The sequence below is a fragment of the Octopus sinensis genome, linkage group LG27 (genome assembly GCF_006345805.1).
Source record: "Octopus sinensis linkage group LG27, ASM634580v1, whole genome shotgun sequence".
Lineage (NCBI taxonomy): Eukaryota > Metazoa > Mollusca > Cephalopoda > Octopoda > Octopodidae > Octopus > Octopus sinensis.
Genome location: NC_043023.1, coordinates 11158782 through 11182780, shown reverse-complemented (window position 1 = coordinate 11182780; position 23999 = coordinate 11158782). Strand labels below are relative to the sequence as shown.

The 23999-nt window shown below is 39.1% G+C and overlaps 2 protein-coding genes across 3 annotated transcripts in view; both read left to right on the top strand.

Moving 5' to 3' along the window:
* LOC118768185 (zinc finger protein 91-like) overlaps positions 1-7915 on the top strand; it is a 339442-nt gene extending 331527 nt beyond the window's left edge. For both annotated transcript variants that reach the window (XM_036514153.1, XM_036514152.1), the window contains one exon: positions 6057-7915. In XM_036514153.1, the coding sequence (XP_036370046.1) occupies positions 6057-7691 (1635 nt within the window). In that variant the 3' untranslated portion in view covers positions 7692-7915. The remainder of the gene's footprint in view (positions 1-6056) is intronic.
* The window catches only part of LOC115225006 (zinc finger protein 239-like), a gene marked incomplete at its 3' end in the record, with an annotated part of 188247 nt that overhangs the window by 163311 nt on the left and 937 nt on the right, over positions 1-23999 (top strand). Inside the window, exon 2 of the mRNA XM_036514293.1 lies at positions 23413-23935. Coding sequence (XP_036370186.1) covers positions 23761-23935 — 175 coding nt within the window. The remainder of the gene's footprint in view (positions 1-23412; positions 23936-23999) is intronic.

The following is a 23999-nucleotide window of genomic DNA, read 5'->3' as shown; positions in this document are numbered from 1 at the left end:
GTGCTCAGGTGCACCACAACTTGTCAAAAAGTGTGTATAAATCATATATGAATGCAGATATATATATATATGTGTGTGTGTGTGTGTATATATATAATAATAATAATAATAAACACGGATTTTTGTCAGTGAACAGGTCGCGGTCTCATAGCGACGAAAATATTTTGACAAATTAAACTTAAATGTTGAAGTGAATCGAACGGCTTTTGTGTGTTTCTTAAATGCCTTACAAACACCTTCCACGCTGCAATTGTTTTCATTCCAGCACACAATCTCAGATCAAATCACATGCTATGCAAGTACATCTCCGTAATAATAATAATAATAATGAAATTATTGTATACAGTGCTCAGGAGCACCACAACTTGTCAAAAAGTGCGTATAAATCATATATGAATGCAGATATATATATATGTGTGTGTGTGTGTGTGTATATATATATATATATAATAATAATAATGAAATTATTGTATACAGTGCTCAGGTGCACCACAACTTGTCAGAAAGTGCGTGTAAAGCATATGCAGTAATGTACAAATGTCTGGGAAGCGAACAATGTATGAGTCAGATACATGCTTGCTTGTGTGTATGGAGGGGAGAAAGATCAGGTGTAGTGTTGGCGAATCTCAGGAAGTTTTGAAGGATGCAGTGCTCCGACAACTAACAACTGATGCCGGCAGTTTGTTCCATGCTTCAGCAACTCTTAGCATGAAAAAATGTTTCCGAAAGTCATGGGAGCTGTGCTGTTTTCTGACTTTGTAAACATGTCCATGGGTGTTAGACGGGTGGAGTTTTTAAATAATAATAATGAAATTATTGTATACAGTGCTCAGGTGCACCACAACTTGTCAGAAAGTGCATGTAAAGCATATGCAGTAATGTACAAATGTCTGGAAAGTGAACAGTGTATGAGTCGGATACATGCATGTGTGTGTATGGAGGGGAGAAAATCAGGTGTAGTGTTGGCGAATCTCAGGAAGTTTTGACGGATGCAGTGCTCCGACAACTAACAATTGATCCCGGCAGTTTGGTCCATGCTTCAGCAACTCTTGGCATGAAAAAATGTTTCTGAAAGTTATAGGGGCTGTGCTGTTTTCTAACTTTGCAAATATGTCCGCGGGTGTTAGACGGGTGGAGTTTGAAAAGGTGCTCAGAGTTATTGTTTGTACGATGGTTGATAATTTTATGGGTGTCTGCCAAGTCAGCTGCCAGACATCGGAGTTTCAATGTGTCCGTGCCCAGGGAAGTAAGGCATTTATTTGTATTGATCGATAATATCATTGATAAAATAAATATTCTGGTGTATAAGGTATAGCAATTGTCGTTCGTTCATCGTTTATCATCCACTTTCCATGCTTGCAGTCTGATCTGGCAGTGTTTCTACAGCTGGATGCCCTTCCTAATGCCAACCACTCCATGAGTGTAGTGGGTGTTTTTTACGTGCCACCTGCACAGGTGCCAGACGAGGCTGGCAACGGCCACGATCGGATGGTGCATTTTACGTGCCACCGGCACGGAGGCCAGTCAGGGCGGCAATAAATGTTTATTTAGAAGCTATATAATTTGTTTATATTATTTGATATCCAATACACTAGGTATTAGATTTTGAGATGCAGTGAATGAGATAAACAATTGTAAAAGTTTGTTCATTAAATGCTAATAATGGTGGTTGTCTAGTGAAGATGTGATGGAGCCAGTTGGTTGATGGTAGCTATGAAAGGTGGCGAGCTGGCAGAGACGTTAGCGCGCCGGGCGAAATGCTTAGCAGTATTTCATCTGCTGCTATGTTCTGAGTTCAAATTCCGCCGAGGTCGACTTTGCATTTCATCCTTTCGGGGTTGATTAAATAAGTACCGGTTACGCACTGGGGTCGATATAATCAACTTAATTCGTTTGTCTGTCCTTATTTCTCCTCTCTGTGTTTAGCCCCTTGTGGGCAGTAAAGAAATAGGTAGCTATGAAAGCGGGAGTGTGAGGAAAATATATTTTCCAGTTACTGATAGAATGTTAAAATATGACAATGGTAGGAAACTCTCAAGAGAGCTTAACAGCTGAAGGTCTTCAAAAAATGAAGACTGCAAAGAGAGAGGTTTGGAGACGCTACTATGAAAGGTTGCTGAACAAAGAAAATGAATGGGAGAAAGAGAGTCTGCCGATTGTCAACCCAACAGAGGGACCAGCTATCCGAGTTGACAGTACCTTGGTAGTTAAAGCAATTAAAAGTATGAAGACAGGGAAAGCCCCCGGCCCATCAGGAATTACTGCAGAGATGCTCAAAATATCTGCCAGTGTTGGCTATAGTCTGGTCACCCGTATAGTTAACCAGGTGATACATGAAGGAGTTGTACCCAATGACTGGTGTAGCAGCATAATAGTCAACTGCTACAAAGGTAAAGGTGGCGCTTTAGATACAAATAATTACAGAGGTATCAAGCTGTTGGATTAGATAATGAAGGTTACTTAGAGGTCATTGACCAATTAATTAGGGAGAGATGCAGTTTGGTTTCATGCCAGGGAAAAGCACCACTGATGCTATATTTCTGGTTAGACAGCTGCAGGAGAAATACTTAGCCAAGGATAAGCCCCTGTACCTGGCTTTCGTTGACATGGAGAAAGCCTTTGACAGGGTCCCCTGATCCCTTATCTGGTGATCAATGAGGAAACTAGGGATAGATGAATGGTTAGTGAGAGCCGTGGGTTCAACAAAGCAACATCAGAATATATTTTTTAATTTGGCATTTATACTATTGAACTCTTTCGATGCTCAACTAAGTTAGGGTTAAGTACACCAACAATGGTTTCCGAACATTGATAGGAGAAACACACGTCTGCATCTTCCTCACCCCACACCCGTCCTACATGCTGTATTGGGTTTTTTTGCGTCCCTGTAACGTAGACGATCGGTAACAAGATAGCGTAAAAAGTACCTATAAACTTGAAAATAAACAGTCCGGTTCTAATTTTGTATCTTTTGTCATCATTCGGATTTTTTAAATTACAATTCACATTTTTCAAAAATAAATTATAGTAATGCAAAAATTGCAAATAGGCCACCTTACATTTAGCACCCGACAAAAGTGTAGTTATACGAGATACCCCACTCCCGAGGTACACAACAGGATAGCGTAAAAGTACCAATAAACTTGAAAATAAACAGTCCGGTTCTGGTTTTGTATTTTTTGTCATCATTCGGATTTTTAAAAATTACAATCCACATTTTTCAAAAATCAATTATAGTAATACAAAAATTGCAAACAGGCCACCTTAGCTTTAGCATCCGACAAAAGTGTAGTTATACGAGGTACACAACACCCGGATTGTTTGTCCGTTTCGCTGACGTTCCGTGTCGGTTTTTTGAAATGTCTTCAAATTATTCTCCCGTTAAGATTGCTCGTTCGAGTAATTGAAGATATATTTTACAGTAAACACTGATTCTATATCATAACAAGTAAGATATAATGCATATTTTATTTTTAGTAAAAGCTAATGAATCTGGCTAATTAAAAACTCTTGAAAAAAGTGAAAGTTTTGTATTTTGTTTTGTCGGATCAGTATCCCTGGGTCGATGTTACAGTCGGATATTTGTATTTTAAGATATTGCTGAGTGTTTTATTATTTATTCTAAGGACATGACTATGGACGTGGATCATTTTGACAGAATAAACAGCAAATAGAGATATGTAGCAAATAATAACCTTTGTTATAAAGCAATAGACAGCTTTGAATGGACGCGATCAGCAAATGGAATATCTACTGTAATTAAAGAAATTAAAAATTAAGGTGCTTTTTCATTAGTCATGCCAAGTGAAATCCAGTGTTTTTAGGGGCATAATTGATGAAGTTTTCCGGAGAATAGAATTAATATCCATCACAGACGAGCAAGTGAGTTTGGATGCGGAAGATTCTTTTTCCTAAAATACTGGTATAAGGCTGAAAATATTTAGTGGAGAAAAAGAAAATGTATTTTTTTAGATTAATCCGATTGTATGTGACAGGAATCGAAACCACAATCTTACGATCATGATGCTGACACCCTAACCACTAAGCCATGTGCCTCCACTTCTTTTAAAGCCTAGTAAGGCTCATGGCCCGGTTTCAATGGCATATGTGTTCCACAGCTGGACGGGACGTCAGTCCATCGCAGCGTTAGTCCTTTTTGCCAACTGAGTGGACTGGAGCAACGTGAAATGAAGTGTTTTGCTCAAGAACACAACGCGTCGCCCGGTTCAGGAATCGAAACCACAACCTTACAATCATGATTCTGACACACTAACCACTAAGCCACGTGCCTCCACACACACACACACACACACACACACATACATACACTACAACTTTAGAAAAAATTATTTTCAGTGTAAAATACACAGTATAAATATCAGCATATTAATCTACATTCTTTGTATATTTAATAACGAACCATGTAATTCACAGACTAGAAAATGTATTTCTGTAAAATGCAGGAGTGGCTGTGTGGTAAGTAGTTTGCTAACCAACCACATGGGTCCGGGTTCAGTCCCACTGCGTGGCATCTTGGGCAAGTGTCTTCTGCTATAGCCCCGGGCCGACCAATGCCTTGTGAGTGGATTTGGTAGACGGAAACTGAAAGAAACCTGTCGTATATATGTATATATATATAAGTGTGTGTGTATATGTGTGTGTGTCTGTGTTTGCCCCCCCCCCCCAACGTCGCTTGACAACCGGTGCTGGTGTGTTTACGTCCCCGTCACTTAGCGGTTCGGCAAAAACGACCGATAGAATAAGTACTGGGCTTACAAAGAATAAGTCCCGGGGTCGATTTGCTCGACTAAAGGCGGTGCTCCAGCATGGCCGCAGTCAAATGACTGAAACAAGTAAAAGAATAAGAATTAGTGGTGGTGGTGGTGGGGGGGGTTTTCGAGGGTTCCATTCCACCCTACCCCGTTTTCCAGACCTGAAAAGGGTTTTGTGGCATATTAGGAGGTCACTGTAATTCATTCAACAGAAAAAAAAAAAAAAATTTCCAATTATTCCAGGATAGGGGTGGGGTCCGATTTTCCCACTCCCACTTTTTTTTTACCGAACAAAAATAAGGGGTTTGCAGAATATCAGGACGTCAGATTTTCCTTTTTCTTAGTGAAAATCGTGTGGGTGAGAGTATCAGCATTTGCTAAAGAAACAGCCAGTTATTCAGATAAAAGTTGATATCAATTCTGTCATGAAAAATCTTTATATATAAAAGTGAAGTTGTGTGTCTGTCTCCTACGATTTAGATTCCTAACTACTCCCACATTTTGCAGTGCAGTTTAACCAAAAGCGGGTATCTTATAGTCAGGATTCATATCGAGCCCTTCTGGGTATTAACGCGCGTCTACAATGAGTCTACGATTTAAATAAAATTTACCATCATTTTTTTCCATTTTAATGCATTTTTTTGCTATTATATAAGGGAAGTAACTCTCTAAAAATGCTTATATAGTTATTTCCCTTACAAACCCGAGCAACGCCGGGTGATACTGCTAGTTAATAATGTTTTTATAGTCAAATCTCTGCTTTTTAAGTATTTCCTATATCTTATGCTATATCTTTATCATTCCAGAATATCAGACGTCTGTGTCATAAAAGAGTTCTTACATCAGATACTTCATGAATTATTGATCATGTTCTGAAGACTAATGGAAGATGTTTTAAACTAATAGATATAACTGTATTCATATAATTTATCTATGGTGAATAACTGAATATTTCTTCTGAATTAATAGCAACATTTGTTTTCCTTCTTCCCTAGAACATTTTCAAAAGTATTTCACATTCTGTTTGAACTTGGAAAAATCTATGAAGGTGTTTGTGTCGTTTTCAGATGTTGATGAAGATCAGAATTGCCTGAAATATAAGTGTAGAAGTATTTGAATCAACAAAGAAATATCTTAAAAAAGGGAGCAAAAATATATTTTGTGCTTGTATACTATAGAACGACAATGAATCCTCAAGAGATGACAAAAGAAAGAAAAAAGTTATCATACCAATGTGATATCTGTAAAAAGTCTTTCTCTAATGAGGGAAATCTCACTGTTCACAAATGTATTCATTCAGGTGAGAAGCAATATCATTGTGATATCTGTGGAAAGTCTTTTTCTCAAAAGCGAAGCCTTACTTCTCACAGATACATTCATACTGGAGAGAAACCATATTCTTGTGATACCTGTGGTAAATCATTTTCTTCTAGAGGCACTTTAGCGTCTCATAAGTACATTCATACAGAAGAGAAACCATATCATTGTGATGTCTGTGGTAAATCATTCTCTCAGAAAAGTAGCCTTACTTATCACAAATACATTCATACAGGAAATAAACCTTATCACTGTGACATATGTGGAAAGTTATTCTCTCAGAAGACTAACCTTACTTCGCACAAATACATTCACACAGGAGAGAAACCATATCACTGTGATATTTGTGGTAAATCATTCTCTCAGAAGATTAACCTTACTTCACACCAATACATTCACACAGCAGAAAAGCCATATCGCTGTGATATTTGTGGGAAGTCATTCTGTCAGAAGACTGGCCTTACTTCTCACAAATTCATTCATACGGGAGAAAAACCACATCGCTGTGATATTTGTGGTAAATCATTCTCTAAAATACATATCTTAACTCGACATAAATACATTCATACTGGGGAGAAACCATATCCCTGTGACATATGTGGTAAATCCTTTGCTATAAAGGAAACATTGACTAGACACAAATACATTCATACAGGAGAGAAACCATATCAGTGTGATATCTGTGGAAAGTCATTTTCTTCTACAGGCACTTTAACCTATCATAAATACATTCACACAGAAGATAAACCATATCGTTGTGATATCTGTGGAAAGTCTTTCTGTCAGAAGAATAGCCTTAATTCTCACAAGTCCACTCATACTGGAGAGAAACCATATCCCTGTGATATTTGTGATAAATCATTTTCATTAGGAAGTCATTTAAATACCCACAAACTTAGTCATGAGAGGCCATATGTCTGTGATATCTGCGGTACATCATTCTCTCGAAAAAGTATTCTCACATCTCACAAATACGTTCATACAGGAGAAAAACCATATCGCTGCGATATCTGTGGCAAATCATTTTCTCATCGAGGCACTTTAATCTCTCATAAATATATCCACACAGGAGGGAAACCATATCACTGTGATATCTGTGGTAAATCATTCTCTTATAAGACTAGGCTTACTTCTCACAAACATATTCACACAGGAGAGAAAGCATATGCTTGTGATATTTGTGGTAAATCATTCATTACTAAAAGTAATTTAACCTCTCACAAATATGTTCACACATGTGAAAAACCATTTTGCTGTGATATCTGTGGTAAATCTTTCTCACAAAACTCTCGCCTTACTTCTCATAAAAACATTCATACAGGAGATAAATCATATCACTGTAATATCTGTGGTAAATCTTTTTCTCGTGCAGATAACTTAACTAGACACAAATCCATTCATACAGGGGAGAAACCATATCACTGTAATACCTGTGGTAAGTCATTCTCTGTAAAACGTGACTTGACTGTGCATAAACGCACTCATACAAAAGAGAAACCATTTCCGTGTGATATATGTCTTAAATCATTCTCTACAAGAAGATATTTGGCCAAACACAAACAGACTCATACAGAAGAAAATCCATATCACTGTGACATCTGATGAACCATTTTCTTGTAGAAATCACTTAACTGAATCCCATCATATTCATAAAGGATAAGATTCATATGACTGTGTTATCTGTGCTAAATCATTCTCTCAATGATGTACCTTATATTCATTGATATTGATCAATAAAAATACCAGTGATAAAATAGATGTTCTGGTGAATAAAGTACAGCAATTGTATCTTTTTTTTTTTTTAACAAATTAAATTTTTACGTTTTTCTCATTTGTATCACCTCACTAATTATGATGTAATTAGGTGCACCTCAAAAAAGTAAGCACGGTGTGTTTTGACTCCAAATGGACTTATTTGATTGGTTAAAATTGCCGAAATGCTCGATTTTAAAGTGGAAATATGTTACAAACTATAGAATTTTCTCAATAAAGCCAAGAAAAAATGATGTTTTATAAACACATTCTACCAGTATACGAAGTTTAAAAGTGTTTAGTTAACTAGAAATTGTCTGTCGTTCAAAAGGAAAAGATCCAGAAATATATATATCTTCCCTGGTGTTAAAAATCAGAGTTTAATATGAAATGTCTTTAATTTACATTAAGAGGCGATTCCACAGTTTTAAGATATTTTAAAAAATGGACACGGTAAACAGAAACGGAATTAAGAATCGTTTCAAGCTGGGTGGTTCAAATAAAGTACCAATTATTCGTATCAGTTTAATGAGCGGTGGTACATAATTCGCACAGAAATTTAAAATTCTTTTCGCTATACTTGAGGATTTACGGTATGCCTTTGATATTACAATTTTTAGCTTGCGGCTTTAGGATTCATTTCTAGAAAATAATCTTCAGCATTTCAAATCAACAATTTTACCAACCACACAGTTCCGGGTTCAGTCCCACTGCGTGGCACCTTGGGCAAGTGTCTTCTGCTATAGCCTTGGGCCAACCAAAGCTTTGTGAGTGGATTTGGTAGACGGAAACTGAAAGAAGCCTGTCTTCCAATATGGGTTTTCGCGAGGAATACTCACTGAGAGAGAGAATTCGCCGGAGAAACCTAATATCTGAACTGAAGATGAGAAAACAGATGGGAGAGAAGGGTTTACGCATCCAAGATGGACAAATAATCAAGTCCTACCCCTGGTCGCATGCTGTAGTGCTGACAGGGAAAGTGAATTGAGGGTGAATCGAAGTAAAGTAGATACCCCCGTCAACGATGCTATCTCTGATACCCCTTATTCTGCTTGTTCCCCAACTCTCGCCCCTCAAACTTCACGGCTCAGCATCGTCTATACCAACTCGTGCTCCTTATTTCCAAAGTTCACTGAACTATTTACACTGGCCATGCGTGACTCCCCTGATCTATCAAATGGAAGGGGTTCACGACCATCATCTTGTTTGAAAATAGTTGAAAAAGCCTCGGCAAATAATTGACTCTGTTGATAAGTGTCCTCAATCGATATGCCTGTTGAGTCTACCAACGTTGCAATTTGGTTGTTCAAGCGGGAATTCCGTTGGACATGGGCAAAGAAGGTTTTTGGATTGCTACTGGCGTTTGCCGCGATTTTGTATTCATATCTGAAGCGTTCTTCCTTTTCAATTTTCACGGCTCGGTCTCGTTGAGTTTTGTACACCTCAAAAGCTGCAGTCGAATCCAGATTTTTGAATTCAGCCCAAGCAATATCTCTGAGTCGACGTTCTCGTTTAACCTTCTTCGTCACCCAGGGCTTGTGTTTCTTCTTCTTGGGAAGCCCAACAGGAACTGCCTGGTCAGTCAACCAGATTACATATGCTTTGAGGGATGACCATAGTTCGTCAACTGAGGACAACGTCATCAGGGATTGCCAGTCCAGAAGCGCAGAAGCCTCGGTTAGAATTTCAAGATTAATTGCTGAGAAGACTCTACGTGGCAGCGAAGTAGTCGTGGGCATAGAAAAAGTTGTGTGCATGACGAACTTCAGGACCGCATGATCACTCTTGGCAAGAGGGGCACACACAGATACGTCTGACACCGATCTTGGATAGCGGGAGAAGATCCAGCATAGATGGCTGCTGCCCAGACCGATGCCTTGTCGGATATTCAACATGTTGCGATAGAAAACAATCTTCAGCCACGTCAAGAAAGGCCAGCCGAACCGGGAAGATGATGTACAAATTGATGCGGGCCAATCGATCGTGGGAGCGTTGAAGTCTCCTAATATCAAACAGTCATGAGAAGCTGAAACGAATCTTATCGCTTCGAGTAAATGAGCATCGTCCTGGGGGTCGGCCTGTAGACAGCTAACACGGGCAGGCAAAACCCGGATAGGCTCAGCTTGCAATAGACGGCATCGAATTTTGTTGTAGGTCGAGCATTAGTGGGTAGAATACCGCTGGACAGTTTGAGATCAGATTTAACATACACAGCAACACCTCCACCTTGCCTTTTTTCTCTGTCACATCTGAAGAAGGCGTAGCCCTGTAGGTGGATTTCTGAGTCCTTTACTGCTGGTACCTCCAATGCTTCGATTGGTCATCACGCGGGACGAAGTCAAACGCGTTATTCAAGGCCTCGATGTCAACAAGGGTCACGGGTTATCAAAGCATTGGCTCCGGTCATCTGCGAGCCCTTAACACATCTATTCAATATGTCATTGGCGATGGGTGTTATACCTGCGGACTGGAGAACAGCGATAATCTGCCCAATTTCCAAGAAAGGGAGCCGCGAAGACCCGCTTAACTACCGACCAGTTTCCCTTACATCAATAATCAGCAAGATGTTCGAAACCATCATTAAGAAAAGTATGATGCTCCACCTCCAAAACACAGCCTCTATCTCTGATTCCCAACATGGCTTCGTGCCGAAGAGATCATGCTTGACCAACTTACTGGTAATGGAAGAATTGGTGAAGCGCATCCTCGATGATAGTGATGCTGTTGACATCGTTTTATTGGACTTTGCCAAAGCTTTTGACTCGGTAAACCACCGCCTATTACTTGTCAAGCTTCAAGCATATAGTTTCTATCCGGATATTGTACGATGGGTTGGTGCCTTCCTCTCAGATCGCTCCTTCCAAGTCCAAGTTAATGGTTCCAGTGCGAGCAGTGGCGTGCCTCAAGGTTCAGTACTTGGGCCCTTATTGTTCTTAGTCTTCATAAATGACTTGCCCGACGACCTCACGCAACACACCCTTCTATTTGCCGACGATGTCAAACTGGTCGCTCCTCGCGGTGATATAGAGGATCTTCGTCGATGCCTCCACCAAATTTGGAGGTGGTCTAACGAATGGGACCTGTGTCTGAATGTGTCAAAGTGCTGTCATCTGCCTGTTGGTTCTTCTCCTGCAACTCAACTTGATTTCGAGCTGGATCATCTGCTGCTGGAGAGGACCGACCAGGTAAAGGACCTGGGTATCGTGGTGGATTCCTCCTGTTCTTGATTCGACGGTCATTCGGAATGCTCACAGCAGCCATATTCCTACCGCTCTATGTCATGCTGGTGAGACTCATATTGGAGTATGGGATTCAAGCCTCTTCTCCTTGTCTCCTCAAAGACATACAGCATCTCGAAAGAGTCCAGAAGCTGGCTACCTGCATGGTTCTTGGTCTCAAGCATTTGTCTTATGAAGAAAGGCTGAAGACACTTGACCTTTATTCTCTTGAAAAACGCCGCCACCGTGAGCTCATTCTCGCCCACAACATCATAAGCGGAAAGTGTAACCTCTCGAAAGAGCTGTTCTTCACTCCTGCTCCAGAGCGTCGGCTGCGGGGTCATTCCGAAAAGCTCTATCTGCGACGATTTCATCTCAATCGAAGGAGAGGGGCTTTCTCCATCCGGGTTGTGGATCCGTGGAACAAGCTGCCAGACGAGATGGTGAAGATGCCGACGACCGCTTTGTTCAAAGTCTCCCTTGACCTCAAGTGGCCTGAACTCTTTACATGAACACCACCCTGTACATAACTCCATGTCCCCCTACATGGCCTTGCTTTTTGCTTTTTGAGCCAAAATTTAACTAACTAACCAAATATATATATGTATATATGCATGTGTGTGTTTGTCCCCCTAGCATTGCTTGACAACCGATGCTGGTGTGTTTATGTCCCCGTTACTTAGCGGTTCGGCAAAAGAGACCGATAGAATAAGTACTGGGCTTACAAAAGAATAAGTCCTGGGGGTCGAGTTGCTCGATTAAAGGCGGTGCTCCAGCATGGCCGCAGTCAAACGACTGAAACAAGTTAAAGAGAAAGAGAAAGAGAAAAATGTACGAAATTGATTTCTACTATTAAAATAACACGTTGATGGTGAAATGGAAAATTTCACCAAATTAAAAATTACAAGAGAATTATTACATTAAAAATTATCTAATCTCAGTTGTTTTAGAGGAGTTTTCGGATAAACTTAACTCACGTAACTTCTATTTAATTATTTTTTAATCTATTCTAAATAACCTTCTTTCTATGTTTTGACTAGATACGGATTCTTCGTTTTCTTCATTCCAGTTCTTGTTTTGCATATTTTGTTATAATTCCCATCAATAAAATAATTTCGTCTAGATAATCTTTACACTGCATGATTTAAAAAACCTGTATTATATTTCTAAATTTATTTTGAAACAATTAAAAAGGTAAAAAATTAGTAACATTACTTCTGTAAACAACAAAAGATTGATGATAGGATGTACACAACCACCAGATACTTAGTTCCTTTCGTTGTTTACCGTGTCGGTTTTTTGAATGTTTCAAGATTTAATTTTGTGAAATCGCCAATTAATTTAAGTGGAAGATATTTTACAATACTCTATAATTTATGTAAAACACCAGGTAAGATATAATATATATTTCGGTTGAATTGAAGTCTCTGGATGTCTACCTTTTTTATTTGTATTAAGTATACCGTAATTAGTTTAGTTTGATTAATTATAGTAGTCACATAAAATGACGATCAATTAGTAAAAGAAGGTGAAAGTAGCATGCTGTTTCTCTGGCCCCTTCCGTTTTGTATCGGGGGTCTGTTAAAAGTTGTGGGTACTACTTAAGAAGAGTTGTCCCGGCGTGCGCACTCGCGTACTCACGCATCCGCGCCACCTAGTCGTGGCTAGTCGATCCTACAACGACTACCAAGCAAAGTCAATAAAACACAAAATAAATAATTTGTTTACACAAAGGAAATAGGCAATCCTTCGGTACACAGGTGGCTTTGTTTACATTTCTGAAGATAACAGAAACCCTTTTCTCACACCCCTAACCCTAACCCCCCATATATATATATATATATATATATATATATATATATAAACACTTTGCTTTATTACTCTTTTACTTGTTTCAGTCATTTGACTGCGACCTTGCTGGAGCACCACCTTTAATCGAGCAACTCGACTCCGGGACTTATTCTTTGTAAGCCCGGTACTTATTCTATCGGTCCCTTTTTGCCGAACCGCTAAGTGACGGGGACGTAAACACACCAGCATCAGTTGTCAAGCAATGCTAGGGGGACAAACACAGACACACAAACATACACGCACACACATATATATATATACATATATACGACGGGCTTCTTTCAGTTTCCGTCTACCAAATTCACTCACAAGGCTTTGGTCGGCCCGAAGCTATAGTAGAAGACACTTGCCCAAGATACCGCGCAGTGGGACTGAACCCAGAACCATGTGGTTAATTTTTCTAAACAAAGTAAATAAAATACAGAAACACAAAGTAAGGATCGACTAATGACGACTAGCTAGCGCAGATACGCGAGTGCGCGCACCGGGACCACACTTCTTAAGTAGAACTGAATTTATGATCTACACGCAGAAGTTCGTACGATCATGGAAACAGAATTTTTCTATTTTTCTACAACCCCTCCTCCCCATAAATCCGAAAAGCTTTTCGCGAACTTTTATTTCATCCCAGGATTGGACCACCCTCTGGTGCATCATCATTCCATTAAATATGTTTATAGAGTAAAATATGTATTAAAACATCAATACATGTCAGTGTGACAAAGATATAAGGAAGGCATCAGGTGGTCGTGGGATGTAATTTTCTTTTTGTGCCTTATAATTTAACCTAAAGGTTGCATGATGCACCAACAATTTTAGGATAATAAAAATAAGAAATGAGTGGAAATTTTACCAGTGAGTGTGTTAAATTGTAAAGCACAAAAAGAAAATGACTCTCCCCAGACACTAACATTTCTATTATTGAATCTCTCCTTTTAAACTATTTTCTTTATTTTATATTGTTTCTATATCATTTCAGAACATCAGACGTCTGTGGCATGAACGGATTTTTACTAGAGATACGTCATGAATATTAATAAACTTTGAAAGACTAAAGGAAGATGTGATAAATAACAGATATAAACATGTTTATATAATATATCTATGATCAATAACTGTGAAATACTTTGTTCTGGACTGAGATTGATAGCAATATTTCTCTTCCTCACTGCCTGAAATATTTCCATTTCACATTCTAATTAAACATGGATACATTTACAAGGAAATTTATGGCCTTCGGATACTGAAGTCAACAGAAACATATATATATAAGAAGAAACACAAGAAAAATATTTATTTATTGTGGTAGTATCAGAAACATTATAGAACAATGAGTTATGTGAGAAATGTAAAGGGCAGTTTACTTCGTGAAGAGATGACGAAAGAAGGAGAAAAATTATCGAACTGTTGTGATATCTGCAAAAAGTCTTTCTCTCGGAGAGGGAACCTAACTACTCATAAATGCATTTCTACTGGAGAGAAACCATATCACTGTGATATCTGTGGTAAATCATTCTCTCAAAATGACCTCTTGACTAAACACAAACGTATTCATACAGGGGAGAAGCCATATCACTGTGATATCTGTGGTAAATCATTCACTGCTAACGGTACCTTGATTACTCACAAGCGTGTTCATACTGGAGAAAAACCATATCACTGTGATATTTGTGGTAAAACATTCTCTCAGATGAATAGTTTAATTCATCATAAACGTCTTCATACAGGAGAGGAGCCATACCATTGCGATATCTGTGGTAAATCATTCTCTGGAAGTAGTGACTTAACTACACATAAACGTATTCATACAGGTGAAAAACCATATCGGTGTGATATCTGTGGTAAATCATTTTCTCAGAATAGTAATTTAATTCAACACAGATACACTCATACTGGTGAGAAACCCTATCATTGTGATATCTGTGGTAAATCATTCACTGGAAGTAGTTACTTTACTAAACACAAACGTATTCATACAGGAGAGAGACCGTATCGTTGTGATATCTGTGGCAAGTCATTCAGTGTAAGTAATCACCTAACAAAACACAAACGTATTCATACAGGTGAGAAGCCGTATCGCTGTGATATCTGTGGCAAATCATTCAGTAGAAGGAGTGTCTTGACTGAGCACAAATATATTCATACAGGAGAGAAGCCATATCACTGTAATATTTGTGATAAATCATTCACTCGAAACGGTGCATTAAGTACACACAGACGTATTCACACAGGGGAGAATCCACATCGCTGTGATATCTGTGGTAAATCATTCTCTGGAAATAGTGTCTTGACTAAGCATAGATACATTCACACAGGAGAGGAGCCATATCAGTGTGATACCTGTGGCAAATCATTCTCTCAAAAAGGAAATTTAACTACCCACAAACGTATTCATACAGGTGAAAAGCCATATTGCTGTGATATCTGTGGTAAGTCATTCTCTAAAAAAGCCAACTTAACTACTCACAAATGTATTCATACAGGTGAGAGACCATATCCCTGTGATACCTGTGGTAAATCATTCGCTCTGAATGGTACTTTGACTAAACACAAGCTCATTCATACAGGAGAGAAAATATCACTGTAATATCTTTTACTCTCTCTTTTACTTGTCTCAGTCATTTGACTGTGGCCATGCTGGAGCACCGCCTTTAGTCGAGCAACTCGACCCCCGGACTTATTCTTTTGTAAGCCCAGTACTTATTCTATCGGTCTCTTTTGCTGAACCGCTAAGTAATGGAGACGTAAACACACGGTTGTCAAGCAATGCTAGGGGGACAAACACACACACGCATATACATATATATATATATACGACGGGCTTCTTTTAAGTTTCCATCTACCAAATCCACTCACAAATCTTTGGTCGGCCCGAAGCTATAGTAGAAGACACTTGCCCAAGGTGCCACACAGTGGGACTGAACCCGGAACCATGTGGTTGGTAAGCAAACTACTTGCCACACAGCCACTCCTACGCCTGATATCATCATCTTTTTTCATCAACATTGAACCCTTGTTTTCTATGCTGGCATAGGTTGTACGGCTTAGCAGGAACTAGCAAGTCTAGGGACCACACCAGATTCCATAGTCTGTTTTGGTTTGATTTATACAGCTGGATGCCTTTTCTAATGCCAGCCACTCCACAGATTATACTGGGTGCTTCTAACATGGCCCCATCACCAATGCTTTTTACATAACACCTTTCTTTTAACCCTTTTGATACTAAACTGGCTCTGTAGTATAAATGTCTTGTTTTCATAAGTTTTGAATTAAAATATACCACCAAACCTTAGTCACAATTTATGATCCTAACAGTAGCTTAATGATAACTAAGTTATTTTACTAAATTCTTTGTTATATTTACAATTAATTGAAAGAAACACAGAGCATCTCAATTCTGTTGTAGTGGGAAGGTCTTCTCCAGTACAGCAATACCCCACATATCTCAACTGTCTGTCAATTCCTTTGTAAGGTTCGGTATCTTGAGATTGGCCTTCAATACTTCATCCATCTGTGGTAAATCATTCCCTCAAGGAATTCACTTAACCAGGCATATAACTATCCATACAGGAAAATATCACTAGTTGTGTGAAATCTTCATTTTGTACTGAGTGTTGGACCTCATCATCATCATCATCTTCGTTTACTGTCCGCTTTCTATGCTAGCATGGGTTGGACGGTTCGACCGGGGTCTGGGAAGCCAGGAGGCTGCACCAGGCCCAGTCTGATCTGGCAATGTTTCTACAGCTGGATGTCCTTCCTAACGTCAACCACTCCGTGAGTGTGGTGGGTGCTTTTTACGTGCCACCGGCACGGGGCCCACGCGAGGCTAGCAAACGACCACAATCAGATGGTGCTTTTTACGTGCCACCGGCACGAGGCCAGTCGGGTCGACGCTGGCAACGGCCACGTTCGGATGGTTCTCTTACGTACCACCGGCACTGGTATCACAGCTGCAATTTCCATTGATGTTGATCGATTTCTATTTGTGGACCTGTCTGTCTAAAAACATTATTCTCAATCTTTAGTCATTTCAGCTGCGAGATTGAGATTTTCCAATTCTGACATCATCATATTTTGTGATTATTTGTTAAAACCTGAAAGAAAAATAAAGTTGTTTTACTCTTTAATTATTCTCCATTGATTTTATATGTAAAATGTCTAAGCATATGCATAGGTATGACCATGTGGTAATAAGTTTGCTTCCCAACTACATGGTTCTGGGTTCAGTCCCAATGTTTAGTACCTTTAGCAAGTGTCTATTACAATAACATCAGATTGACCAAAGTCTTGTGAATGGATTTAGTGGATGGAAACTGAAAGAAGCCCATGAAAATCTTGTGAATGGAATCTGAAAGAAGTCCATCGTATATCGTGTGTGTGTGTGTGTATATATATATATATATATTTTTTCTTTTACTTGTTTCAGTCATTTGACTGCGGCCATGCTGGAGCACCGCCTTTAATCAAGCAACTCCACCCCGGGACTTATTCTATGTAAGCCCAGTACTTATTCTGTCGGTCTCTTTTGCCGAACCGCTAAGTGACGGGGACGTAAACACACCAGCATCGGTTGTCAAGCAATACTAGGGGGACAAATACAGACATACAAGCACACACATATATATATACATATATACGACGGGCTTCTTTCAGTTTCCATCAACCAAATCCACTCACAAGGCATTGGTCGACCCGAGGGTATAGTAGAAGACACTTGCCTAAGGTGCCACGCAGTGGGACTGAACCCAGAACCATGTGGTTGGTAAGCAAGCTACTTACCACACAGCCACTCCTGCGCTTATATATGTATATAATCATTGAACATCCATTTTCCATGTCTAGATCTGGTCAGCCTGGGAGCTGCACCAGGGACCTGTCGTATATTGTGACATGGTTCTATGGCTGGATGCCCTTCCTAATGCCAACTACTTTACAGAATATTCTGGGCATCTTTTACATGTCACCAGAACTGGCCACAAAGATTATCTTATGGAGAGCATCTCCAGTGATGGCGCTGACAGCGACTTGCTCCCTTCTGATATCAAAACCTGATCCCTCATCTGATTCCTTCCATGGGTCTGCTACTGAATCACCGTCATCTGATAAGGATACGTTTCCAAAGAGATTTGAGATTGAACCCTAGTAATGTGAGGTTCTTGTCTTTTTTCATGGACTGCAGCCATGCTGGGGCACCACCTTAAAGGGATTTATTTGAATGAAGCAATCCCGGTCCTTATTTTCATACCAGGCCCCTAATTCTATTGGCCATTGTTGGCAAACTGCTAAGCCATGCCGATGTTAGCAAACCAACACCTAGTGTCAAGCAGTGATGGGAAACAAACACAAACAGACCACACACATATACACACTAGCACACACATACATACATACATGCATATAACGGACATCTTACAGTTTCTACCATAGCCTGATCCCTCATCTGATTCATTCCGGCGAAGTTGATGTGTACGTAGAGATGTTGTTGGCATCGATAAGATGGAGGTCTGGAAATACTGCTGATATTGCCGGAACTGGCTGAGTGCGCTGTGGTCTGTGGTCAGAACCAAAGACGCTCAACTCAATGAATCGCTGTGTTTTATAGCAAATTATAGGCTCAAACGGAGCTTTAGAAAAACTCTGTCATGGGACCTTATCAGAAGGCTGCGATTGGTTGGGTTGCACATTGGCGCGTAATTGAACAAGAGAAAAATTGCGTTAATACCTATTTCTTTATTACCCACAAGGGCCTAAACATAGAGGGGACAAACAAGGACAGACATAGGTATTAAGTCGATTACATTGACCCCAGTGCGTAACTGATACTTAATTTATCGACCCCGAAAGGATGAAAGGCAAAGTCGACCTCAGCGGAATTTGAACTCAGAATGTAATGGCAGACGAAATACCTATTTCTTTACTACCCACAAGGGGCTAAACACAGAGAGGACAAACGGATTAAGTCGATTATATCGACTCCATTACGTAACTGGTACATATTTAATCGACCCCGAAATGATGAAAGGCAAAGTCGACCTCGGCGGAATTTGAACTCAGAATGTAACGGCAGACGAAATACCGCTAAGCATTGCGCCAATACCAACCAATCAGAGTAGTGGACATAACAGGGCCCAAGCGGCCGAAGGTTAGCTGTTATCTGGTACGTCCGTATTTATGTTATATATGTCAGAGAGAGAGGAAGAGTTTTACTAAGCGTCCGCTACAGTATCAAGATATCACATGTAAACAAACAATGAAACGTCAGATAACATAATAATATAAAGATCATTGCTAATGCCGTAGAACGTGGTGTTGGCTTATAAGAACATTTAATATACGTTATGATATATTACGGTTGCTTAACTAAAAAACCACCACGTTCCTACAAGTCATTAAGACAACATCGTTATTTTCATCAGATTACATTTATTTCAGATTCTTTCCTTTACTTTGCTGAACACATTGAAACAAAGATGTTTAAATAAACCAGGAGTGGCTGTGTGGTAAGTAGCTTGTTTACCAACCACATGGCTCCGGGTTCAGTCTCACTGCGTGGCACCTTCGGCAAGTGCCTTCTACTATAGCCTCGGGCCGACCAAAGCCTTAGGAGTGGATTTGGTAGACGGAAACTGAAAGAAGCCTGTCGTATATATGTATATAGGCGCAGGAATGGCTGTGTGGTAAGTAGCTTGCTAACCAACCACATGTTTCTGGGTACAGTCCCACTGCGTGGCATCTTGGGCAAGTGTCTTCTGCTATAGCCCTGGGCCGACCAATACCTTGTGAGTGGATTTGGTAGACGGAAACTGAAAGAAGCCTGTTGTATATATGTATATATATATATATATATGTGTGTGTGTGTCTGTGTTTGTCCCTGCAACATCACTTGACAGCCGATGCTGGTGTGTTTACGTCCCCATAACTTAGCCGTTTGGCAAAAAGAGACCAATATAATAAGTACTGGGCTTACAAAAGAATAAGACCTGGGGTTGAGTTGCTTGATTAAAGGCGGTGCTCCAGCATGGCTGCAGTCAAATGACTGAAACAAGTAAAAGAGTAATACTGACATAATAAATATAGACCGAACAAAGAGGAACTAAGTTTCCACTGTAAGCAGTTATCTGACCTGCTATTTCTAGCAGGTCAAAAGACCACAAAAACGTTGATGGAGATCAGCTCAGATGATATGCCACCAATGTAGTCTTTTGATTGGCTAAAATAACATAACTTTTAGCTTGTGATTTATGATTATTTTCAAGAAAATAATCTTTGGCATTTCAAAACATTTTTTTTTCAAATAATAATCTAGCGAAGTTCGAGATGTAACAATATCTGGATCTTTTCCTTTTGAACGGCACTTTGTAACATAATTTCTAGGTAACTAAAATGTTTTAAACAGCTAGAAAAAAATCCCATTTTCTGTAGCGGTGTCGTATGAAATTGTCACCCATAATTATAACCCTAGTATCGATCTATTGCATTTCAATCTATTTTAGATTTAGGGGTAGGGGAAGGGTATCTTTTTTCTTCACAAATGTAAATAAACCCAATCTGTTTCTTAAAGGAGGGACATATTCATAATGCACAGAATGTTATTTACGTCAATGGAGGTAATTGATTGGTTAAAATTGCCTAAATGCAAAAGATTTCAGACGAAATATCTTACAACCTACAGAATTTTCTCAATAAAGCCAAGAGAAAATGATGTTTTACAAACACATTCTACCAGTATATGAAGTTTAAAACTTTTTAGTTACCTAGAAATTATGTTACAAAGTGTCGTTCAAAAGGAAAATATCCCAATAACTCTATCTACAATTAAAAGCTGAAAACTTTCCATTTTACCAAATTTTAAAATACCACAGAATCATTATATTAAAAATGATCTAATATCTCAGTTGTTTTAGGGAATTTGGGGGAAAACTTCCCTAACGTAACTTTTAATTAATTATATTTTAATCTATTCCAAATAATCTTCTTTCTATGTTTTGACCAGACAACGATCCTTCGTTTTCATCATTCCACTTCTAGTTTTGCACCTTTTCTTATAATTCGCATTAATAAATTATAATTTCGTCTAGATAATCTTTCGAATACATTATTTAAAAATCTGTACTATATTTCTAAATGTATTTTGAAGCAATTGAAAAGTATAAAAACGGTAACATAAGTTTTGTAAACAGTAATAGATTAATGACACGATGTACACAACATCCAGATTAATAGTTCGTTTCGCTGTTTACGTTTCGTTTTTTCTTAGAATGTCTCAATATTCAGTTCTCTGTGGAATCGCCTCTTAATGTAAATTAAAAATAATTTACATTAATCCGTGATTTATATAAAACTCCAGGTAAAATATTTATATACATTTCGGTTGAGTTGAAATTTCGGAATGTCTTGCTTTTTTACGTGTATTAAATATACCCTAATTAATTAAGTTTATTGATTATAGTAATCACATGAAATGATGATTAACTAGTGAACTAAGGTGAATGTAATATGTTACTCTTTTACTTGTTTCAGTCATTTGACTGCGGCCATGCTGGAGCACCGCCTTTAGTCGAGCAAATCGATCCCAGGACTTATTCTTTGTAAGCCCAGTACTTATTCTATCGGTCTGTTTTGCCGAACCGCTAAGTAACGGGGACATAAACACACCAGCATCGGTTGTCAAGCGATGTTGCGGGGACAAACACAGACACACAAACATAAACACACACACATATACATATATACGACGGGCTTCTTTCAGTTTCCGTCTACCAAATCCACTCACAAGGCTTTGGTCGGCCCGAGGCTATAGTAGAAGACACTTGCCCAAGGTGTCACGCAGTGGGACTGAACCCGGAACCATGTGGTTGGTAAATAAGCTACTTACCACACAGCCACTCATGCGCTTGTTGTTTACGTTTTATATATTTTTTATTTATTCGCCCTTTTCAAGCCTAGCCAGGCACATGGGCCCAGTTTCTGTGGTGTATGTGTTCCCCCCAGCTGGACGGGACGCCAGTCCATCGCAGCGTTACTCAAGAAACAGAAAGAAAGAGTGAGAAAAAGTTGGGGCGAAAGGGGACAACAGGGATCGCCACCACCTCCTGTCGGAGCCTCGTGGGGCTTTATGTGTTTTCGCTCTATAAACACACACAACGGCCGGTCTGGGAGTCGAAACCGCGATCCTCCGTCCGCGAATCCGCTGCCCTAACCACTGGGCCATTGCGCCTCCACTGTTGTTTACGTGCATATTCGTTATTCCGCTTGCAGATTGTGTCCATTAAAAGTTGTGTATTGTTTTCATCGTAGCGGTTATCTCTAGCCATAAGGCGGCGAGCTGGCAGAAACGTTAGCACGCCGGACGAAATGCATAGCCGTATTTCGTCTGCCGTTACGTTCTGAGTTCAAATTCCGCCGAGGTCGACTTTACCTTTCATTCTTTCGGGGTCGATTAAATAAATACCATTTACGCACTGGGGTCGATGTCATCGACTTAATCCGTTTGTCTGTCCTTGTTTGTCTCCTCTGTGTTTAGCCCCTTGTGGGTAGTAAAGAAATAGGTGTACCTGTGAAGTTTGTTTCTTAACCACATGGTTCCTGGTTCAGTCCCACTGCATGGCACTTTGGGCAAGTGTCTTCTGCTATTGCCTTAAGCTGACCAAAGCCTTGCAAGTGGATTATTGGTAGAGAGAAACTGAAAAAAACTTGTCGTCTTTAATCTGTCATATTCACAACAGTCTTCAAAACAGCCTGCCTTTCATAATAGGTTTGCTCAGGCAAAGCTGACCTGGGACTAAAGAAAAATAATTCACTGAGAGGGTGCCTACGTGGTCAATATATGTGCTAGAAATAGCAGTTAACTTCACTTTAAATTCCATTGTCTGGAATTGAAAACTGAGAATTATGTTGGAGGATAATGTAGTTTTATGCTAGGCCAGAAAGAAGGCTGAGGCAGTCATGGTAGGAATGCCATTGATCATAAACCTACTCAATCCAGGCAAACCTAGGATTAAGTACATCTAAAGGGTTAGTCAACTGGCTAGAAATAACAGCAAAAATGTTTTCCCTGAACTGCCCATTTTAGTTTTAAACATTAAGAATAACCTACTCTATCAGATCAGGCCTATGGTTGAACAACAATGACTAACCACATTTCTGAAGATAGAACAATGTTATCACAAGGCTTGGTGGAGTCTCCTGGGTCACCAGCTCCTCTCAAGCAGTCCAACCCATGCCAGCATGGAAAACAGGAGTTAAATTCTGAAATGACGATGATTCTGTAGTTTAAAATGTTAGATAATATCTGAAGGTGGAGGAGCCGATGCCTGTGAATATGTAGACATTACCTCAAGGTTGTAGAATATAATTTTAATAACAAAATAGAAAGTAACTCATGAGGTAAAAATTTGTATCCACAGTTTATCCTTATAAAAACATACTAACATTTCTATTATTGAATCTCTCCTTTTAAACTATTTTCTTTATTATATATTGTTTCTATATCATTTCAGAATATCAGACGTCTGTGGCATAAACGGATTTTTACTTGAGATACGTCATGAATATTAATAAACTTTGAAAGACTAAAGGAAGATGTGATAAATAACAGATATAAACATGTTTATATAATATATCTATGAATCAATAACTGAAATACTGTGTTCTTGTCTGAGATTGATAGATATTTCACTTCCTCACTGCCTGAAATATTTACATTTCACATTCTAATTAAACATGGATACATTTACAAGGAAATGTATGGCCTTCGGATACTGAAGTCAACAGAAACATATATATATAAGAAGAAATACAAGAAAAATATTTATTTATTGTGGTAGTATCAGAAACATTATAGAACAATGAGTTATGTGAGAAATGTAAAGGATAGCTTACTTCGTGAAGAGATGACGAAAGAAGGAGAAAAATTATCGTACTGTTGTGATATTTGCAAAAAGTCTTTCTCTCGGAGAGGGAACCTAACTACTCATAAATGCATTTCTACTGGAGAGAAACCATATCACTGTGATATCTGTGGTAAATCATTCACTGTAAAGAGTAACTTAACTCAACATAAATACTCTCATACAGGTGAGAAACC